Genomic DNA, 18,312 nt, shown 5'->3' on the forward strand with positions numbered 1-18,312 from the left:
GGTGGCTGCCTGGATCCCTGGAGGTGGTGATGATGGACAGAAGAGGGCATTACCCATAGATAATTATGAGGAAGAAGGGACAGGACTTGGGGAGACAGGACACATCTTCGAATGAGTATCTGGGGTGAATCCCTGAGATGGAGCAGAGCAGGATGGTGGCGTGAAGGCCAAGGAAAGGAAGGATTCGGGGTGCAATGGACCCTTCCCCCCACCCCATCTCTGCATCTTGCTATTCCCAAACTTCCCACTAGATGGAGGGCTGGTGCTGGGAGACCGGCTCCGCCTCCCATCCTCTGTCCCTCACCCTCAGTGCGAAGGCCTCCACTTGAGCCTCTCCATACCCGGAGTCCCTGAACTCGCCAAGAAGGCGTATGTATTTGGGGCTATCAGCTGTCCCCACTCCCCTGGACTGTCCCCTCAGTCTTTAGGGCCCAGTAGTAGGGCCATCAGGCCAGAGACCTCTGCCTCAGGTGCCTCTGCACCCAGCTCTGTGCCCGCGTGTAGCGGGGTGTTTCCGTGCTCGGGCTGTCTCCACCATTTCAGCCTCCAAGACTGCCGGCTCCCACAGATACGTCTCCCCGTCAATGGCGCCATTGTTTCCCACGACGCTCTCCTTCTCCCCGACCCCCGCTGGGGGAGGAAGCCCCCATCCCTTTCACTTCTGTCCCCGCCCCCAAAGGTAGGCCCAGCTCGAGCCCCAGAATGTTAGAGGCCCGGCGTCCAGGCCTCTCTGGACTTTTGGGACAGGATACAAGATAGTTTCCGGGCGGAGTCAGATAGGAGGCGGGGCCTAGGGCGGAGTCAGGAAAGCCACAGTGGGTGTGGCCCAAGGCCGACTAGGGGCGTGGCCGATGGCGGGGTGTATTCCGGGTCTCCCGAACCTGGAAGCATCTCCTCTCAACCCCAGCACTCTCCCCACCTACCCCGCGCACCAACCACTGTGGTCTCCCGGGAGCCCCGCCCGCTCTGGCCCCAAGTCCAATAGCCAGACGGACGGACCGACCGTCGGGAGGATCCTGGCCCCACTTAACAGAGGTCGTTTTTCGGGAGGCCGCACCCAGCTGCCTGGAGCTGCCAGGCATCGCGGAGCGGGACGGAGAAGGAAGGACGCATTTTCTGGGCCTGCACCTCTCCCCAGCTTCAAGTGTTTCCATTCTTTTCTAGCTAGACGGCTGGAGGGCCTGGGGCTTAAACCCCGAGCGGGAGAAGTTGTTCAGGCGCCTGCACCCCCACGAGGCCCCCCTCCCCTACCCCTCTGCGCGCAGGCCTGGAGCCTGCTCTAAAAATAGACCAAGACGCGGGAAAGTGCCTACCCAGGAGGGGCTCTGGGAGGCCTGAGTCACCCTGCCGGGAGGGCCTTCCCATCTCAGGAGCCCAGGCGGTCTTGACGGTTGGACATTACGCCGGCTGGGCATCACTCCGATTCTGTTGGCCCCATTCTGCGCGCTCTTGGCTGCGCCGTGTCCCCCTCCCAGGCACGGGGAGCGGGCCAGGCTATGGAGGCCCAGGCCGGGTGAGCGGTAGCAGCGCCACAGCCGGGAAGGATTAGGAGTTCCTGGTCCTGATTTATTTAGCTGTTATTGTCGTCTGGCGGCAACCCCCAACCCCCCACCAGCCTGTGGAACAGTCACGTCTACACCTACCCTTCTCTCCCACCCAGGCCCACGGAGATGTTGTAGGTTTCTGGGTGGGGACCTGCACTAAGAACAGCAAAAAGTACCAAGTTGGATCTTAGCGTCTCTAGAATGAGCATCCCCATTCAACAGATGAGAAAACTAAGTCCTAGAGAGAGGAAGGGGCCTATCACACAGCAGGTTGTGCTGTAATAGCCCTAGATTCCACTTCCAGCTCTGACTTTAAGCAAGCCACTTCTTCGAGCCCATTTCCTTACTGTTACAGTGTTTAAGTTGGGGATGACACCCATTCACCTGCAAAATGGGAATGATGATAGATACTTAGGATTGTTCTGATGATTAAAATCATTTTTTAAAAAGCAGCAGTGACATGGTGGGTGTTACACACATGAGGGTTCCATCCCAGCTTAGCAAGTTAGTAATCATCTCTGGCACCTATTTTTCTCCACTTCTGGATGTGCAGGGGAGGATTAATGGCTGTGGTGAGCTCCCTGCCTGGAGGGGCTCAGCCATGGGGGTGGGGGCATGGTCACAGGGGCTCTTAGGTTAATGTGGAACACCTGGGCCAGAGTAGGGGGAGGAGGGGCAGCATCCCGGCTTTGCATGGGTTTGGCTCACCTCAGCCTGTTCCTGGTTCTGAAGAGGGGGCATGTTTGGGTCATTACAGGTTTAAGAATCTCAGACTTGGGGAATGGAAGGGGCTTAGAGTCCCTCAGATCAGCTATTCCTTGTCGCCACAGTACAGGGGCCCCCCTAGAGCCAAACAGTGCATCAGGGCTGACCCTAGCCCTGGACCCAGGTCCGCAGTCCCAGGCTCTTTAACCCCACCTTCCAATTACCTGTCCTCTTTCCTCCAATCACCAGGATCAAGCCTTTTCTGAATGGTCAAGGCTGACAATACTCCAACTGGTTTTATTTCTTTTCATATTATTTGCTCTTTAGGCCACTTCATGGGAAAAAAAAATGTCTGCTATCTGTTGGAAATATCACTGATCTTACAAAGCTACATGAAATCAGCTATGTAAATAGGGAGGGGGCAGGGGGTACTGTCAGAGATGAGCATGGGTGTAAGGAGTAGGGCAAGAGTCCCTGGTGAATTAGTAGCCTTCCTCAATAACAATAATGCCAACAGTTAACATTTTTCAGCGTTTACTATGGGCTTGGCTTGATTTCGTGTATGATCTCATTTAATGCTCCCAACAATTCCATATGATTAGGCGTTATCATTACCAGCCCATTTTACTGATATGGAAACTAAGGGCTCAGAGAGGTGAAAGAATTTGCCTAGGAGAACAAAGCCAGGAAGTAGCAGAGCCCAGATCAAACCCTTTCTGAGCTTAGAGTGTATTTTCTGCCTTGGTGAAAAAGTTGGGTTTTCACCCTTAATTTTCCCTTGCCCTGCCCATTCCCTCCAGCTCCCTTTTTAGCTAGGTTGTCAGGCCTCCCCAGCCCAGCCCTGGGCACTACTGGGAGGAGGTGGGGCTGGGCAGCAGCCAAAGTTTATCTCCACCCAGAGATTCCAGGATTCAAAGAATTTATGGGTCCAACTGTCTGAGGCTCTTGCATGCAAAAACAGAACCTGGGAGTCCCTAGATGCTCCCCTCCCCACACGCCTCACCCAGGAGACTCTTCCACTTGCCCTCCACAGAGGGGAGTTTGTCCTTGGAAGGAGCTGAGCCCCCTCTTTCATTCAGACACCAAGTATTTATAAAGTACCTAGTCTCTGTCATAGGCTCTGAGGATAAAATAGCAAAAGCAGCTCTTTCTAAGGCTTATAGTCTAGCAGGGCACAAAGATGCGGAAATAGATCAAAGAGTGTAATTGATTACACCCCTCCCTCTTCAGAGCTTCTGCTCAGATCTACTCTTTCTGGGAGACTGTTCCCAGTTGCCTTCTCCAGCCCCTATTGGGAAGGAAGGTGAAGACGGTCTCAGAGCTAAACATGTGAGGGACCGGAGGAGAGCGAAGGCAGCCAACAGATTGTGTTTGCTTTGATGGTAAGGATACACACTCTCATTGTTTGTACGGAATAGCTGATATCTATTGAGTTCCAGAAACTGTGCTCAGCACTTGAAATGTGTCATCTCAGATAACTTTCCCGGCATCCTTGTGAGCTGTGGACAACTCCATTTTACTGACAAGGAAACTACAGCTGTCTCCAAGAAGTGAAGGGATTTGTCTAAAGTCTCACAGCTAGTAAGTGGTAGAGGTGGGGTTTGAACCCAATTATTCTGGGGCTGGAGCCCCTACCCTTAACCACTATGCTGAGTTCTTGTTTGACTTTTTAGGTGAAGAAACTAAGGCCCAGAGAGGGCTGCGGATTGGCTAAAGGCCACACAGCACAGCAAGACTGTGAGTTGAGTTGGTTGGTAGCCAAAAAGATGCTTGGGTAAGGGTATACAAACTACCCCGCAGGGCCTTGGGAGGCCAACAGTTGCCTCAAAAGGGGTTATCAGGGATGGGGCAGGGCCTAGAGGCTGGGGACCAGGTCTGTCTGGAGGTCTTCAGTGCTTCCCCTGCTCCAGGCCTTGTGCTATGGGGCAAAGGACCCTTGGAATGCTTGGAAGATATGGGCTATATCCCACCATCCCTCCCTCCGTGTGTTTGTTTTGAGATGTCATCTCTGTGCCCTGCTTTGTACATGCCGGGGGAGATGGCTGGCAGACAGGAGAAAAGGCAGGATTTTAGTCCTTTGCTTAGTCTTTCGCCCTCTAGGAGCTTCCGGCCTGTCTAGGGGAGGAGGGAGTTGCCTATGTTGGGGATCATTATTCTGGCGCTGGCGAGCATATGAGCATATTTACTAGGTGCTGGGACCATAAGAGGGCCCTTCCCTTTGCCATTCTCACCTTTAATCCTTCCGGCAAACCCTAAGTGACACATATTGCTGTATTTCTGCTTTTCTGAGGAAGAGGCTAAGTGATACTACCAAGTTAAAGAGTCAGGATTTGAACCCAAATACCGGTGATCCAATTCCATGCTCTACTGCTCTACTGCTCTCAAATGTGGTCCCCAGGCCCGCAGCACCAGCATCACCTGGGAACTTGTTCGAAAAGCCAACTACTGATTCAGAAACTCTCGGAGTGGGGCCTGACAATGTGTTTTACAAGTCATCCAAGTGTCAGAACTTCTTCTCTCTTGCTTTATAGCACCTGGTGGGGGGCTCGGGGGGAAGGTGATCTGGCTAAGGTCATAGGCCCTGGAGTCAGGCAGAGCTGAGTTCAAATTTCTGCTCCACTGCTTCCCAGCATTATGACCTTGAGGTTAAATCTTGAATCCTTACCTTTCTAGCCTGTGAAGTGGAGGTGATAACGGTGACTTACCTCCTAGAATCGTTGCTGGGTGAAATGACAGAGTCGATCCCACTGAACAGATGAAGAAAAAATGGCAGCTCAGAGAGGGAAAAGGACTTGCCCAGGCCCCTGCTGTGTGGGCTCCTTTCCAGAGACAACTCTGCCCTGTGGGTCTGTCCCAGAATGACCAGTTCACATCCCGCTCCATCCTTGCCAGCTGTGTAACCTTGAGCTGATTACCCATGCTCTCTCTGCCTGCCTCCTCATGCTTGGAATGGGGATCATAACAGTGCCTGGGCCTCCTGCTGTTGTTCTCAGACTAAAATGAGTTTCTCCATGTGTGGTGCCGGCCAGCCCTTCAATAAATGTTAGCTGCCGCTATTAAACACAGAGGCAGGATCCAACTCTGGTATCTTCCAACGGCCCCCACACCTGATCAGAGCGTAATTAAGAGTTTAAAGGAGGTCAGAGAGCGTGGGAATTCTGAGGAGCAATCTTTCCTTTGGGGGAGAGCATTTGGAACCGGATAATTCTGTATTGTGAGGAATAATTCCGTATTGTATTCTGTATCATGCAGCGTATGGTAATTCCGTACTGCACATCTTAGGATGGTTAGCAGCTTCTCCAGACTCTACCCTCTAGATGCTAGAAGGTCCCCTCACCCTAAGTTGTGATAATCAAAAATGTCTCCCGACATTGCCAGATGTCTCCTGGGGAGCAAAGTTGCCCCAGTTCGGAACTACGGAAAGAGAGTAACGGGATAAGGTGATTTTAGATGCTTTAACACACCAGGCGGGTCAACATGGGATCCTCCAGTTTAGCTCATGGTACGGTGGGGAGGCTGGGGCCCAGGGTCACACAGTTGGTAGAGGTAAGACTGGAATCCAGGGCTCTTGTGCATGTCACCTCTGCCCAAGTTCCTCAGAACAGGTGGGCAGAACCCAGGGGACAACCAAGCTGGGGCCCAGGATGCCTGGAGTGTTCCCCCTTCCTCCCCCAGTGTCTACCTGCCTGGCAGCTGCCACATCCACAGCAATGCCTATCAGAGTCTGGGCTTATAGCTCCAGAAGCTCCAGGTTGGCCAAACCAAGCAGGTGCCATGAGCAGTAAGACACCCTGCTTGAGTATCTAGAGATGTTGCCAGAGCCAAAGTTGCCAGGGCTGGGAGCATCAGTGTGGACTTGCCACGGCCCTGCAGGGAAGGCGGGCATCAGCAGAGTGGAGCACTAGCCCGCCTGGAGGGACCATAAAGCTGCCACCAGAGGAGAAAGATGGTTCCCCCTGTCACAGGGATGCAGATATCTGTGGAGACATGGAGATGTGGTGACAGGGCTGGTTGAGGGGAGGGAGGGAGGGAAAATAGGAGACAGGGTTGGAGAGTCAGAGACACAGAGCCAGAAACAGAGACACTGTGGAGAGAGATAGAGACAGGGTGAAGAGATGTGGAGAATACAGAAGCTCTGATAAAGAGAGATAGGAGATGGGGGACAAAAAGATGCAGAAGATGTAAGAAACAGACCAGAGACACAGAGAGAGATGTAGCGTATGAGAAGCAGATCTAAAAATAGAGGGAAACAGGAGGGTTAGAAACAGAGACAAAGATGAGAGAGAGCTGGAGAGGGGGCCGGAGTCACTGAGAGGGAGGGAAGAAAGCTAGAGAACCAGATGCAGAGAAAAGAGGGATTCACTAAGGGAGACAAGCCAGAGTCACAAGGAGACATGACAGAGACAGCCAGAGAAACCCGAGGAGGCAAAGGGAGACCTTGGTCCTCTGACCTCAGTCTCTCCTCTGTGACCTGGAAGCTGCACACGTGTGTGTGTGTGTGTGTGTGTGTCTTTGCACACATGTACATTCGTGTCTGTGCTCGTGTGTCATACCTCCAGTTGGGGCATGTCTGGGTCTGAGTGCTTGGACAGTGCTCCTGGGCATCTGTCCACTAATCCATCACTGGGGGCCTATGAGGCACCAGGCTCTGCTGCAGGACAGTGGGTCCTAGTGGAAAAGGCCCCTCATGGAGATGCTTGCTTATTAGTAGAGAAAGACAGTTCATGAACAAGTATCAGAGCCATGCAGAGATTTAAAACAGAGTCACGTGCTAGACAATAACTTGGGGCTCTGTTAGCTCTGGTGGCCAGGGAAGGCCACTCTGAGGAGGTGACTTATGAGGTGAGACCTGGATGTCAAAGATCCAGCCCAGCAAAGATCAGGGACAAATCCTTCAAGCCTCAGGGGAAAACCAACTTGCTGAGTTCAGGACTGAGTAAGGAGGCTGGTGGGGCCACAGCTTCTGGGGTGAGGGGACTGGACAGGAAGGCAGAGGCCAGATCATGATGGACTTGGTAAGGCCGAGGGAAAGATTTGGGGTCTTCCTAGGAGAAACGAACACTGGAAGATTGAACAGGAAAGTGAAACCACAGGTTTGGAAAGGTCTTGCTGGCTGCTGAGTAGGAAGGAGAGGATTGGGAGGTTCCTGCAAAAGTCCAAGCAAAAGAGGTGGCCTGGGTGAGACTGAGGAGAAGTGGGTGGGTGTGGGCTGTGTTGTGGCCATAGACTCAACAGGATAGTGTGGATGGTGGGGGAAAGGAAGGAGCCAAGGATGACTCCTGTGTTTTTTGCCTGAACATTGGAATGAATTATGGTGGTGTTTACCAGAATGAGGAAGACGGGGAGATACAGCTCAGTGGGGAATAATCAAGAGGTCGGTTTTGGCTGTGTGTGATAGGTGTGTGCGTGTATGTGTGTGCCCCTGTGTGCACATATGCCAGGGCCCAGGTGTGCACTTGTGCATAGGGTTCGGACTGCCTCTGCTTGGCTATATGGGGCTCCTGGGCCTGACCTGGGACCCGGCCCTGTCTTGGCTCTTGGCTTCCCCCAACCCCTGGTGCTGCCCCTGCCAGCTGGGGATTCCCCCATGGCCATCTGGAACAACAGGGTGGGCGGACCCTTGGCGCCACCGACATCTGGTCCCACAACCCCAGGCCCAGGAGGCCTCGTAGCCCCACCCGGCAGCAGCAGGCAGGCTCCAGGGCAGCTGGTGGCTATTAGCAGCGTTGATTACCTCGTGGAGATGCCATCTGGGGTGAGGGCACTGAGCCCAGCCCCACGGGATACCCTGCTTGCTGGCACGCAGGGCTTTCTGGGGCTGAATGCATGTAAATGTGTCAGCATCGCTGCACGCGTGTGCACGGATATGCATCCGTGTGTGTGTGTGCATCTGAGTGGGGGTTTCTGCAGGAGCCGAGTCTGTGTGGCCGCCTATGACTGTGCACACGTGTGTATGTGCTGTAGGTTTGCAGGTTTCTCTGCATATATGAAAAATTATGCCTGTGGGCACGTGTGTGATTCTATGTGTATGTTTGTGCACACACATCTGCTTGTTCATGTGTCTCTGTGTATTTCCAAGTATATGTGGTGCCATATGTATGTATTCTGAGAATTATGCACCTGTGTTTAAGTATGTCCCGGGATAGATTTCTGTGGCTTCACCTGTGCTCACACGTGTGACTCTGTGTTTATGTGGAGGAGTATCTCGTGTGTACATGTGTCTGTATGAACATAAGTGGGTGCATGTGGAGTCTACACACATGTTGTGAGAGAACATATTTAACTGCACGCTTCTGGATGGGTGCACAAATGTGTCAGGGGAGGGAGGGGCACAGGCACATTTATAGACTGTGTCTGCGAGCATGTATCCAGGCATAGGGTGTACCCTGGGCATGGCTGTTCTTGTGAGCATCCTTGGGGTGCTGTGGGAAAGTATCTGGACTCCCCCTTCTTAGATCCCCCCAGCTCTGGCTGCCCTGGGTCCAGCCATTCCCTCCTGCCTGGGAGGGTCTGGGATATGAATGGGGAAAGGGTAGGAGTTGCCCAGAATGGCACAGTGGTTAAGAGTATGTGCTGAGGGGATGAAGGAGACCTAATTACCTCCCCCAACAAAAAAAATTAAGGATGTATGCTGAGTCCAGGATTAGCTTGTGTGGATCCCTGTCCCACCATTCACCAACCATGTGATCTTGGGCAAGCTGAGTTGTTCTTGTGCTCTAGGTATCCCCATCTGTAGAATGAGGATAAGCACAGAATTCTCCCAGGGCTGTTGTGAGGATGACAGGAGCTAGCCTATGTGAAGTTCTTAGCACAGAGCCTGACCTATGTGTGTTGCCTGTTCATTCCCAAGTGCCCACCACTGGGGCAGTACCCTATGGGCTGGCCAAGCCTGTGCCTGCCCACTCCTGGGCCAAAGCTCCCAGAAAGCCCCACCCCTCCACTTCCCACCTGCTGAGCTCAGCACTTCCCAGGCTCCACCACTGTCGTAGCCACATCTGGGCCGGCTCCACGCAGGGACCACAGTGGCGTGCCTCTGTGGCCAGGGTTGGGGTTTCCGCTGACTCAGCACCTCTGGTTCTCTAGGGGGGAAATCCCAGGTCTGGCCCCGCCCCCTGCTCGGGTTAGATGGGGCCACAGGGGTATGGCTCCACCATGTTGCTTCTCCAGGAAGCCCCACTCCCACCAATCAGCCCTCCAGTTGCTCCCCCCATACCCATCCCTACCACTCATGGGCCTCTTGAACCTACTCTGTAGTTCCTCATTCTTGGGGCCCAGAAATTTCTTTGCTGCCTCCAGGGGTAGCCTCTTGGGAGGGTCACCTTGATCACCCCCTGCCTCTGGACAGAACGGGATACATTACCTACTCCCTTCTCAGAAGTCCAACCTTTCATCCAACCTCAACTCCTCTCACTTCCTTGGATCCTGAGTATCAACTAAATCCCAGCCTCACCTCCTCACCCCGTCCCCACCTCCTGCCCCTGTTCACAAAATAATGATAATAGTGAATATTCATTGAGCTCCTTTTGTGCCAGACCCGTGGTGAGTGCTTTTTACAGATTCTAGCTGGTTTCCTGCTCACAATAACCCTGTGAAGTATACGTGATCCTTATCCCATCTTACAGATGAGAAAGTGGAGTCATAGTTAACTAGTAAGTTCAAAATCACGAAGAGCAGAGAACAGGGATATGAGCCCTTCTAACCTCATGGAATAAGAGGAATAAAGGGACCTGATGGGTTCCACTTGTCTGGGAATGGGGCCAGAGCAGAAGGGGTTAATTTAGCACCCCTCCCTCCACTCCTAGAGTGGGGTTCCCTCCCCCTAGTCAGATGGTCAGAGAACAGACTGACTGGGAATGCTAGGCTGAGAAGCTGGAAAAAGCTGACCAAGAAGGCTTGGGCAGCAGCCACGTCATGGGTCCCGAGGAACTGGGGAGGAGGGTCTCCAGCCCACCCTCCCCGCCAGCCTGCTGGAGGCCCAGCCAGGGAAAGGGAAGAGAGTGGCAGAGGGGAGGCCCTTCAAGCTCCAGGCCTAGCTCTTAAAGGGCCGGACTCCCCGCCCACCCGCCGCCTGCTGCCAAAGCCCCCTTGCAGGGCAGCTCCGGGCACGCAAGGTCCCGCCTCGCTCGCTTCGTTCGCTCGCTCACCTGGCGGGGATGTGGAAGGGGCGGGCCTAGGAGCGCAGCCAGGCCAGGAGAGGGGCTGGGCATCCCGCCGCCTCTGCCACCGCTGGAGCCCCCTCCCGGCCCTCTCTCCCGCCTCCTGCCTGGCGGGCGGGTCCAGCTGTGTTCCATTAGCGGCCCTGGCAAGTCCCCAGCCCCCTGGAACCGCCCCCTCTTCCCCCACCCGGAGTGGCCCGCAGTCCCCGGCAGGCACACGCGCGCGCCGGGTAGCATTCAGCCCCCAAAGCTCGGGGCCAGGAAAAGTGGGGACCCGAGGCCGGCTAGAAGTGATCGAGGACCTCCCAGCCGGCTTGAGGAACACAGGCCCTGCTTTCCGTGGTTGGCTGCGCTGGGCTGCCTGGATTACTCAGTGAGGTGGGGGGGATCCCCAGCCACGGTAAGTGGAGGTGGAGGGGGTTGCCTCTGGGCTCTGGACTGCAGGGCTCCTTCTGCCTCTTACTTGCTGTGTGACCTGAGGCAAGTGGCATCCCCTCTCTGGACCTCAGTCCTCTTCTCTCTAGTGGGATGACCTATAAACTCCATCCCAGTTCTGACTCTCCCAGCCCCTAAATCTATGCCTTTGTATTGGGATGGGATCATCTCCTTGGAAGCTGCTCTCCTTCCATCCCTTTAGCTCCCTGCTCTGGCTGGAGCTAGAGGAGTGGAAGCCAGCGGTCTGGAGCAGGAAGGGGACACGAGTGAGCACATCGATGTTCACGCCTCCACATGCATTCACATGCCTCTCACAGTTGGCAGCCCTTCCACTGACTGGCAGGAGGGGGAGGCCAGGATAGGGTCTGAGAGACAGGATGTGCCTACCACCAGGATGGGGGATGAATAGGGTGGGGGAACAGTTCTGCCCCAGGAAGGAGATTGGGGTCCTATCTCCAAATATATTGAGGTGAGGGGTTCTTCCTGCTCTCACCCCCTATCCAGAACTGAGGGAGGGAAAGAGAATTCCATTATAGCTGGAGGGAATGAGGTCAGACTTGCATAAGAACTTCCCAACAGGAGGGCCTACAGAAGGGTTAGTCATAGGCTGGCCGTGTGCACATATATATTTGCAAGCTGGTGTGTCTGGGTGTACTGGTGAGCATGTGTCTCTGCAAGCATGCCTGTGTGCAGGTAGGACTGTATGCACAGGCTAGCACAAATGGGTCTGTGTGTATACGTGTCTGTGTATCTGTGTGTATCATGCTGACACATGCATGACTGTGCTCTTGAACTGCCTGTCTCCGGGGAGGCCAGATGATGTATGGCTCTGCTGGCTGCTTGCTGAGTCCACATTGATTTAACTGGGCCCATCCATCAGGGTTTAATAAAACTAAAAGACGAGCATCCATCAGCAGGGGAGGCTGGCAACAAGGTCCTGAGCCGGGTGACCTGCTCTCCCGCCCACTGCACCCATGGGGGAAGTTTCCTGGGCTCACACACAACCCTGTGATGCCTGCCAGGAGATTTAGCCTAGTCGTCGGCCCCTGACCTTGTCAGCGCCAGACAGGGCTACCTGGCTGACTTGGGTGCAGCTACCCAGATACAAGATTAGCATATACCAATAGTACACAGTTTGATAAAATATTGAAATACTCCAGTGTATTGGCAAATAGCTTCTGCCTCAACCACCTCACTATCCCAAGTGACCTGGCCTTCTAGGACCCTCTAGATCTCTCCTCAATCCAGCAACTATCTGCTGGCAGAGCCAGATGCTGCCTGGACATGGTTTCAGTGCTCCAGCCAGTATTCAGCTCCGACTGCTCAGTGTCCGTGCCATACCGGTGGTTAAATATTTTGAATATCACCCCAGCCCAAAACCTAGCCCAAGGCCTGTGGTTGGGCATCTGAGAGGGACTGATGCCTGGCCAGACCTCCTGCCACCCTAGTCCCAGTGCCTGGGCCCCCAGGGCTGGCTGCTGCTTGCCCATATGTGGAATTGTGCTCTGTGAGCACAGGAATCCACTTTCCTGGTCTCTATGGTTTTCAGGTGCTGTGGCTGTGGCCGACCTCTCTGGACCGGGATGTGGGCATCGTGGGCTCCTGGCTTGTGGCTGCTCAGTCTCTGGGTCACCTGCAGCCATGGGGCAGACCCAGGTGAGATGACACGTGAGGATCAGAATGCCATAGGCCTGCCACTGGCTCCTTGAAGTGCGGGGTTGTATGCACATATGTGACTGTGGGCCTGGGTCATCTGGGCATTTATAGGATAATCTGGGGGCTGGGCTTGGGGTGGCCTGAGTTGCTTGCCCACATAAGCCTGTGTGAAGTGAGCTAGAGAGTGTGTATTTTTGTCCACCTGTGTGTGTGTCTCTGGGCCTCTCTGTGTTTACATCTCAGAGTTACTCTGTGCATCTGTACATACTCCTGGGTCTCTGTGTGTGAGAAGTACCCCTCTCCCTCATACATAAACCCAACCTGTGCCCCAAGAGCTGGTGGGGACAGCATGGTGGAGCTAGTATGGTGAAGGAGGAGCAGATTGCTTTCCCTGCAGAGGGAAGCTGCATCCCCAGACAGGCCAGGCCTCTCCAGTCCTTTCCATGCTGGAGAATCCATCCTCCAGCCCACGTGCTCCTCCTCCTCCACAGCGATCTTGGATAAAGGGCCCGTCTCAGGGCCCAGACGCTGGATGGAACAAAGGGTGTAGCTTTCCAGGGCCCAAAGCCAGAGGAAGTTGACCGGGCAACTTGCCCTGCCCTGCTGGGTGCCCTCTGGCCGCCTTGCTGAGCAGAAATAGAACTCCTAGAACCCAAATCCAGCCAAAGGAGGCAGAAAACCCAAGATGCAGATGTGAAGGGTACATGTGACTACCTGTGGGTAGTGTGTGCACATATGTGTCTTTATATGTGAGCACATGAGTCTTACTCTCCTCTCCCTCACCGGGTCCCCTTGGGGTTGGGGCAGAAAATTTCAACATCTGTAAGGAATTTGGGCCTATTGCCAAGGGATGAGTCACCCATTGCTGCTGCTGATGCTAAAGACAGTGATGGTTTTCTGGTCAGACCTGGGGGAGGAAGATTCCAGTGGGGTCAGTGGACCGAGAGATCCAGGATTCCTTCTTCCGGCCAGATATCCAGGAGTCCAGTGCTCAGCTTCTAGGAGCTATATTCATTGTCTTGTCCCAGCTGCCCCATCTACATTGATGAAAAGGCCTCTTTGAATCTAGCCTCTATCTCTCCTGTTGTAGCAATCAGCCCTAGAGAAGAGGAAGGCCTGTGGCTGCCTACTTGTCCTTTTGGGGTTTTAGAGACCTGAATTAAGCTATCCTCTTCTCCAGGAGACTTTACCCCCTTAAGATACCCTGTCTGGAGACCCAAGACTCTAATGGTTTCCTCGAGCTTGTGTTCCACTGAGACCCTCAGTCTCTTCTCACTGTTTCATCAGGAGATTATCCAGGTGAAAAGTCAATCTGTTGACTCACACTTGTGTCTGTCTTGCTTGTCTGCTTTGGCTGCGGGAAGTAGAGCCCCACCCATTGCTGACAACACGTGTACCAGCAGCACTTGGCATCCCTGGTGGCACGGGCATCTACAACTGCACATGCACTTGTATATAACACAGTGTGCATGGTCCTGACTTTTCCTTGCCCCTGAAGTGCTCCTCTGTCCCCCACTTGGGTATATGTCATGGAAGGAGCACATGTAAATACATAGTTCCCCACCCCATCTGTAGGGCTGCCCAGAGTTTCTTTCATTCTCTTGCTAGCCTGGTCCCTGACTTGGGGTCTTCGGAGATTTGGGTTCTAGGAGTTCTGATTCCTGCTCTGCTGCAAACTCACTTAGTAGCCTTGGGCCAGGCCTCAGTCTTCCCATGTATGTACTAGGGTGCCTGCCCTCTCCCCATTCCTAGGGTAGCCAGGGTCAGAAGGCAGAGGTGAGAGCAGTCGCAAGGCAGAGCCTAGCTAAAGATGCAGAGTAGGGAACATGAACTTGCTCCATCCCAGGTTCCCCAAGAGCCCGGCTGTGCAGCCCCCTCAGCCTGAGCCCACCAGATGCCCATTGCCAATTCTCTTCCAGGGGAGCAGTGCCTACCTTCACAGCAAGAAGGACTCAAGTTGGAATACAGAAGTGACTTATCGACCAACGTGACAGGTGAGTGTCCATCTCATCCTGTTGTCCCCTCTCCACCATCTTCTTGGGGTGGCCTGAACCCCCCACCTGCCCAGCTGAGCTCTTCATCTGCTGTCTCCCCCGAAGGCTTCAATCTCATCCGCCGACTCAGCCTCATGAAGACATCTGCCATCAAGAAGATTCGAAACCACAGGGGGCCTCTCATCCTGCGGCTGGGCGCGGTCTCAGTCACCCAGCCCACGCGGTAAAGGCCCCAGTGTGACTGCTGGGAATCCAGACTGAGGGCAACCACATTCCCCAGCAGCTCTGGATTTGGGCCCTCAGCCCAGGGGCAGCTGTGGGTCATTTTACCCCACTCCTTGCCAGGAGTCAGCCTGATCTCCACTCTTGGGCCTTGCAGGGTGGGCAGGAGGAGGAGACTGGCAGGCCCACCCTCTGTCCTCTCCTCATCTGGTTAGCAGTGGGGGAGGACAGGTCTGCAATTTATGGGCACCATGAGGACCCCAGGATTGAGGTGGGAAATTTCAAGGGGCGTGTGTGTGTGCATGTTTGTGCATGTGTGGGTGTGTGTGCACGCGCCCATGTATGTGAAGTCCAAACTCCCACCAGTCCCTGGGTGGTCTGGCCCCTGCTTCCCTCTCCAGCCTCATCTTCCAAAATGTTCCTCTTTCTTTCTTGCTGCTCTAGTCATGCTGAACCCTTTCATCTTTTTTTCAGTATCTCTTCTCCTAGCCCAAGCCCAGTTATTCCCTCCAAGGCATCCTGGAGTCCTTGGAAGCACTTACCACAATCATAATGAAATAGGGGAACAGTCATTCTGAGGATTCTTTGTTTGTAGTTTTACCTCCCCCCAACCCATTAGACTTGAAGCCTCTACGAGAGGTCCCTTCTTTGTGTTTTCACCACTGACCACCCCCCCATAGCCAGACCCACACTTGGCACATTGTAGGCCCTCAGTAAGTGTCTGTAGAATGTGTGGATGAGTATACGGATGTGTCAGTGTGGAGCTGTGTACCTGTGGTCTCTTACCTAAGCCTCAGGGCACCCTCCCTGCTCTCCCCCCAGACGCGTATTCCCTCAGGGCCTCCCCAGTGAGTTTGCCCTGGTGCTGACGCTATTGCTGAAGAAACACACCCATCAGAACACGTGGTATTTGTTTCAAGTGACGGATGGCGATGGGTACCCACAGGTGAGTCCGACACCCCATTCCACCCCTCTTGCTCTTGGGGAGTCAAGCAGTCCCAGTTCAGCCCAACTTCTGCCCCTGCTTGTGATTTCTGGGGCCTCCCTACACCATCCCAGTGCCCACCCTTGAGGCCACCCCCACCCCACCAGCACCTATTCCATTTTTTTTTAGGATGTATTGCTCTGTGACCCTAGCCAGCTTTTCCCCCCTTTCTGGGCCTCAGTTTCCCTTCCTGTGAAACGAGCTCGAGGGCCCTTAACTTTGTCATGTTGTGGCTCAGTGGGGGAGGGAGGCTCTGACTCCCTGCCCTGTGCCTTTCCCAATTTCACACAGATTTCTCTGGAAGTCAACAGCCAAGAGCGGAGCCTGGAGCTCCGGGCCCGGGGCCAGGATGGCGACTTTGTGTCCTGCATCTTCTCAGTGCCCCAGCTCTTCGACCTGCATTGGCACAAGCTGATGCTGAGCGTGGCCGGACGTGTGGCATCCGTGCATGTGGACTGCACATCAGCCTCCTCCCGGCCTCTGGGGCCCTGGCTACCTGTGCAGCCTGTGGGCCACGTCTTCATGGGCTTGGATGCTGAGCAGGGCAAACCTGTCTCTGTGAGTGCTAGGTTGGGCATGGACTCCTTCTGGGAGCCTGGGTGAGCTCCCTGGAACCTATCTGTCCAGGTCCTTCCTTTGTTCTCATGGTTTCCCATGGACCTCCTGAACATATTAATGTGGCATTCAAGGCCTTTCATGATCTGGTCCCTATAAATGTCTGCATCACCATCTTCTGCTTCATCTCTCCACGCAGTTTTGCTCTGGTTAATTCCATCCCAGCCATCCACCTCCCCTAATGCTTTCACAGCTCTAGCCTTTGCCTCTGCTGCTACTTGCACCTGGAATACTTTTCCTTGCACACCTACCTGCTAAAAATCTACTGGTCCTCAAGGCCCGGCTTGAATGGTACCTCCTCTTCCCCTCTTCCTCTGGGCCAAGGTGAGCATTCCTCCCTCCTCTCCGTTTTCCTTGCACGTGTAGTTTTGTTTTGCTTTTTGTGACAGCTATATTCTTGATGGTCTCTCAGGCCAGACTGGAAAGCCTCTGAGGGCAAACTCTGGGGTGGAGCCATCTCTGTGCCTCACTGGGGGCCAAGACAGAGCTACTTACTAAAATGAAGTGACCCTTGTGTGTCCCCTACAGTTTGACCTTCAGCAGGCACACATCTACTGTGACCCAGAGCTTGTGCTGGAGGAGGGCTGCTGTGAGATTTTACCAGGAGGGGTGAGTGGCCCAGCCCCAGCACAGCCAGGAGGGTTAGGGCACCGCCCAGGGACACAGTGTGCTGGGAATGGTGAATTAGGAAGCCTAAACTTAGGATGAGTGGGTGAAGGTCAGGGATGGAGTCTGCTTTCTGTACTGACCTCAGCCCTTCCCCTACACTGGTCAGTGTTCCCCAGAGACCTCCAAGGCCCGCCGGGACACCCAGAACAATGAGCTCATCGAGATCAGTCCGCAGACTGAGGGCAAGGTCTACACCCGCTGCTTCTGCCTAGAGGAGCCGCAAAACAGCAAGGTGGGTGGGCAGGATAGACAGACATGGACACAGGTACAAGTGTGATGTGCCTTCCCTGACCTGGCTACCCCCAGGGTCAGTTGGCCGTGTGCCCAGGGGCAGAGAGGGCACTGGAAGCCCTGCCTGTCTGTGTCCCACCCCTATTGGATTCAGGGAGGCAGAGACAGCCCACTGCATGCCCTGTGCCTGCCTGCCTGCTGGCATTGAGAGTTGTGCCTGTCTAGTTCTGGCACTACAGAGACCCTCACTGGTACCATCCCAGACCCTTCTGGTGAGAGAAGGACCAGGCTGTCACCCAAAGACAATTTCTCCAGGACAGGGATACTTGGGGTCAGAGGCCAGGTTACACTGCTTGCTGTGGGGCTCACTCACCTCCAGGGCTCAGCCCCGGCCAATACCAGGCTGGTTCCACACCCAGCACCATGGCCAGCTGCCCTGCCAGCTCCCAGGTTCCTTAGGGGTGGCAGGGAAACCCAGTTCCTCCCTTAGCCCCACCCCCTGGCCAGGCAGCTCCCTGCCCACAGGCATCATGCCCAGCCTTTGGCTGCAGGAACACAGGATCCCATTGATTCGTGATCTTGTTTTCTCCGACATCACGTGGGTGGAAGGAGAAGGAGGGGTGCCTCTGGGGATGCCAGAGTCCTGAGCAGGCTCTTGATGCCCTGGAAGCTGCCAGATATCAGACTGAGGGGTTCCTGGGGTCCATGCCCTGGCCTGGGGGCCCCTTTCTAGTATGGGCCCCAAAACTGCCCCCTCCTCAAGATTTCCCCCTTATTCTGTCTGCTCAGGTGGATGCCCAGCTGACAGGAAGAATCAGCCAGAAGGCAGAAAGGAGAACAAAGGTAGAGACAGTGGGTGGGCAGAGGAGGCCACAGTGTCCTCAGTCTGCCCTCCACGTCCTCTGTAAACCCTTTGAGTAAGAGACTCTCCGCCCACGCTCTTCCCACCTGCCCCCACTCCTGGACAGAGCTTAGGGTATGTAGGTGCCAGTTCCAGGAAGGCAGGATGAATGGCGGCGAGACAGACAGTACCTGGCACTGTCTAGGGCACCCACTCCTGATGGTTCTTGGGTAGGGGTATTGGAAGCACTGCTTTGTCC

The 18,312-nt window shown here is 54.6% G+C and overlaps 1 protein-coding gene across 5 annotated transcripts in view; it reads left to right on the forward strand.

Moving 5' to 3' along the window:
- Positions 1-10,341: 10,341 nt before the first annotated feature.
- COL16A1 (collagen type XVI alpha 1 chain) overlaps positions 10,342-18,312 on the forward strand; it is a 50,910-nt gene continuing 42,939 nt past the window's right edge. For 4 of the 5 annotated variants that reach the window (XM_031464580.2, XM_064493825.1, XM_064493824.1 and 1 more), the window contains exons 1-9: positions 10,437-10,805; positions 12,390-12,496; positions 14,416-14,490; positions 14,596-14,713; positions 15,535-15,658; positions 15,989-16,255; positions 16,841-16,921; positions 17,088-17,213; positions 18,002-18,055. In XM_031464580.2, the coding sequence (XP_031320440.2) occupies positions 12,424-12,496; positions 14,416-14,490; positions 14,596-14,713; positions 15,535-15,658; positions 15,989-16,255; positions 16,841-16,921; positions 17,088-17,213; positions 18,002-18,055 (918 nt within the window). In that variant the 5' untranslated portion in view covers positions 10,437-10,805; positions 12,390-12,423. Of the gene's footprint in view, positions 10,361-10,436; positions 10,806-12,389; positions 12,497-14,415; positions 14,491-14,595; positions 14,714-15,534; positions 15,659-15,988; positions 16,256-16,840; positions 16,922-17,087; positions 17,214-18,001; positions 18,056-18,312 lie in introns of those variants that run through there. The other variant, XM_064493823.1, reaches the window with a different exon arrangement.

Source organism: Camelus dromedarius, chromosome 14, assembly GCF_036321535.1.
Source record: "Camelus dromedarius isolate mCamDro1 chromosome 14, mCamDro1.pat, whole genome shotgun sequence".
Taxonomy (NCBI): domain Eukaryota; kingdom Metazoa; phylum Chordata; class Mammalia; order Artiodactyla; family Camelidae; genus Camelus; species Camelus dromedarius.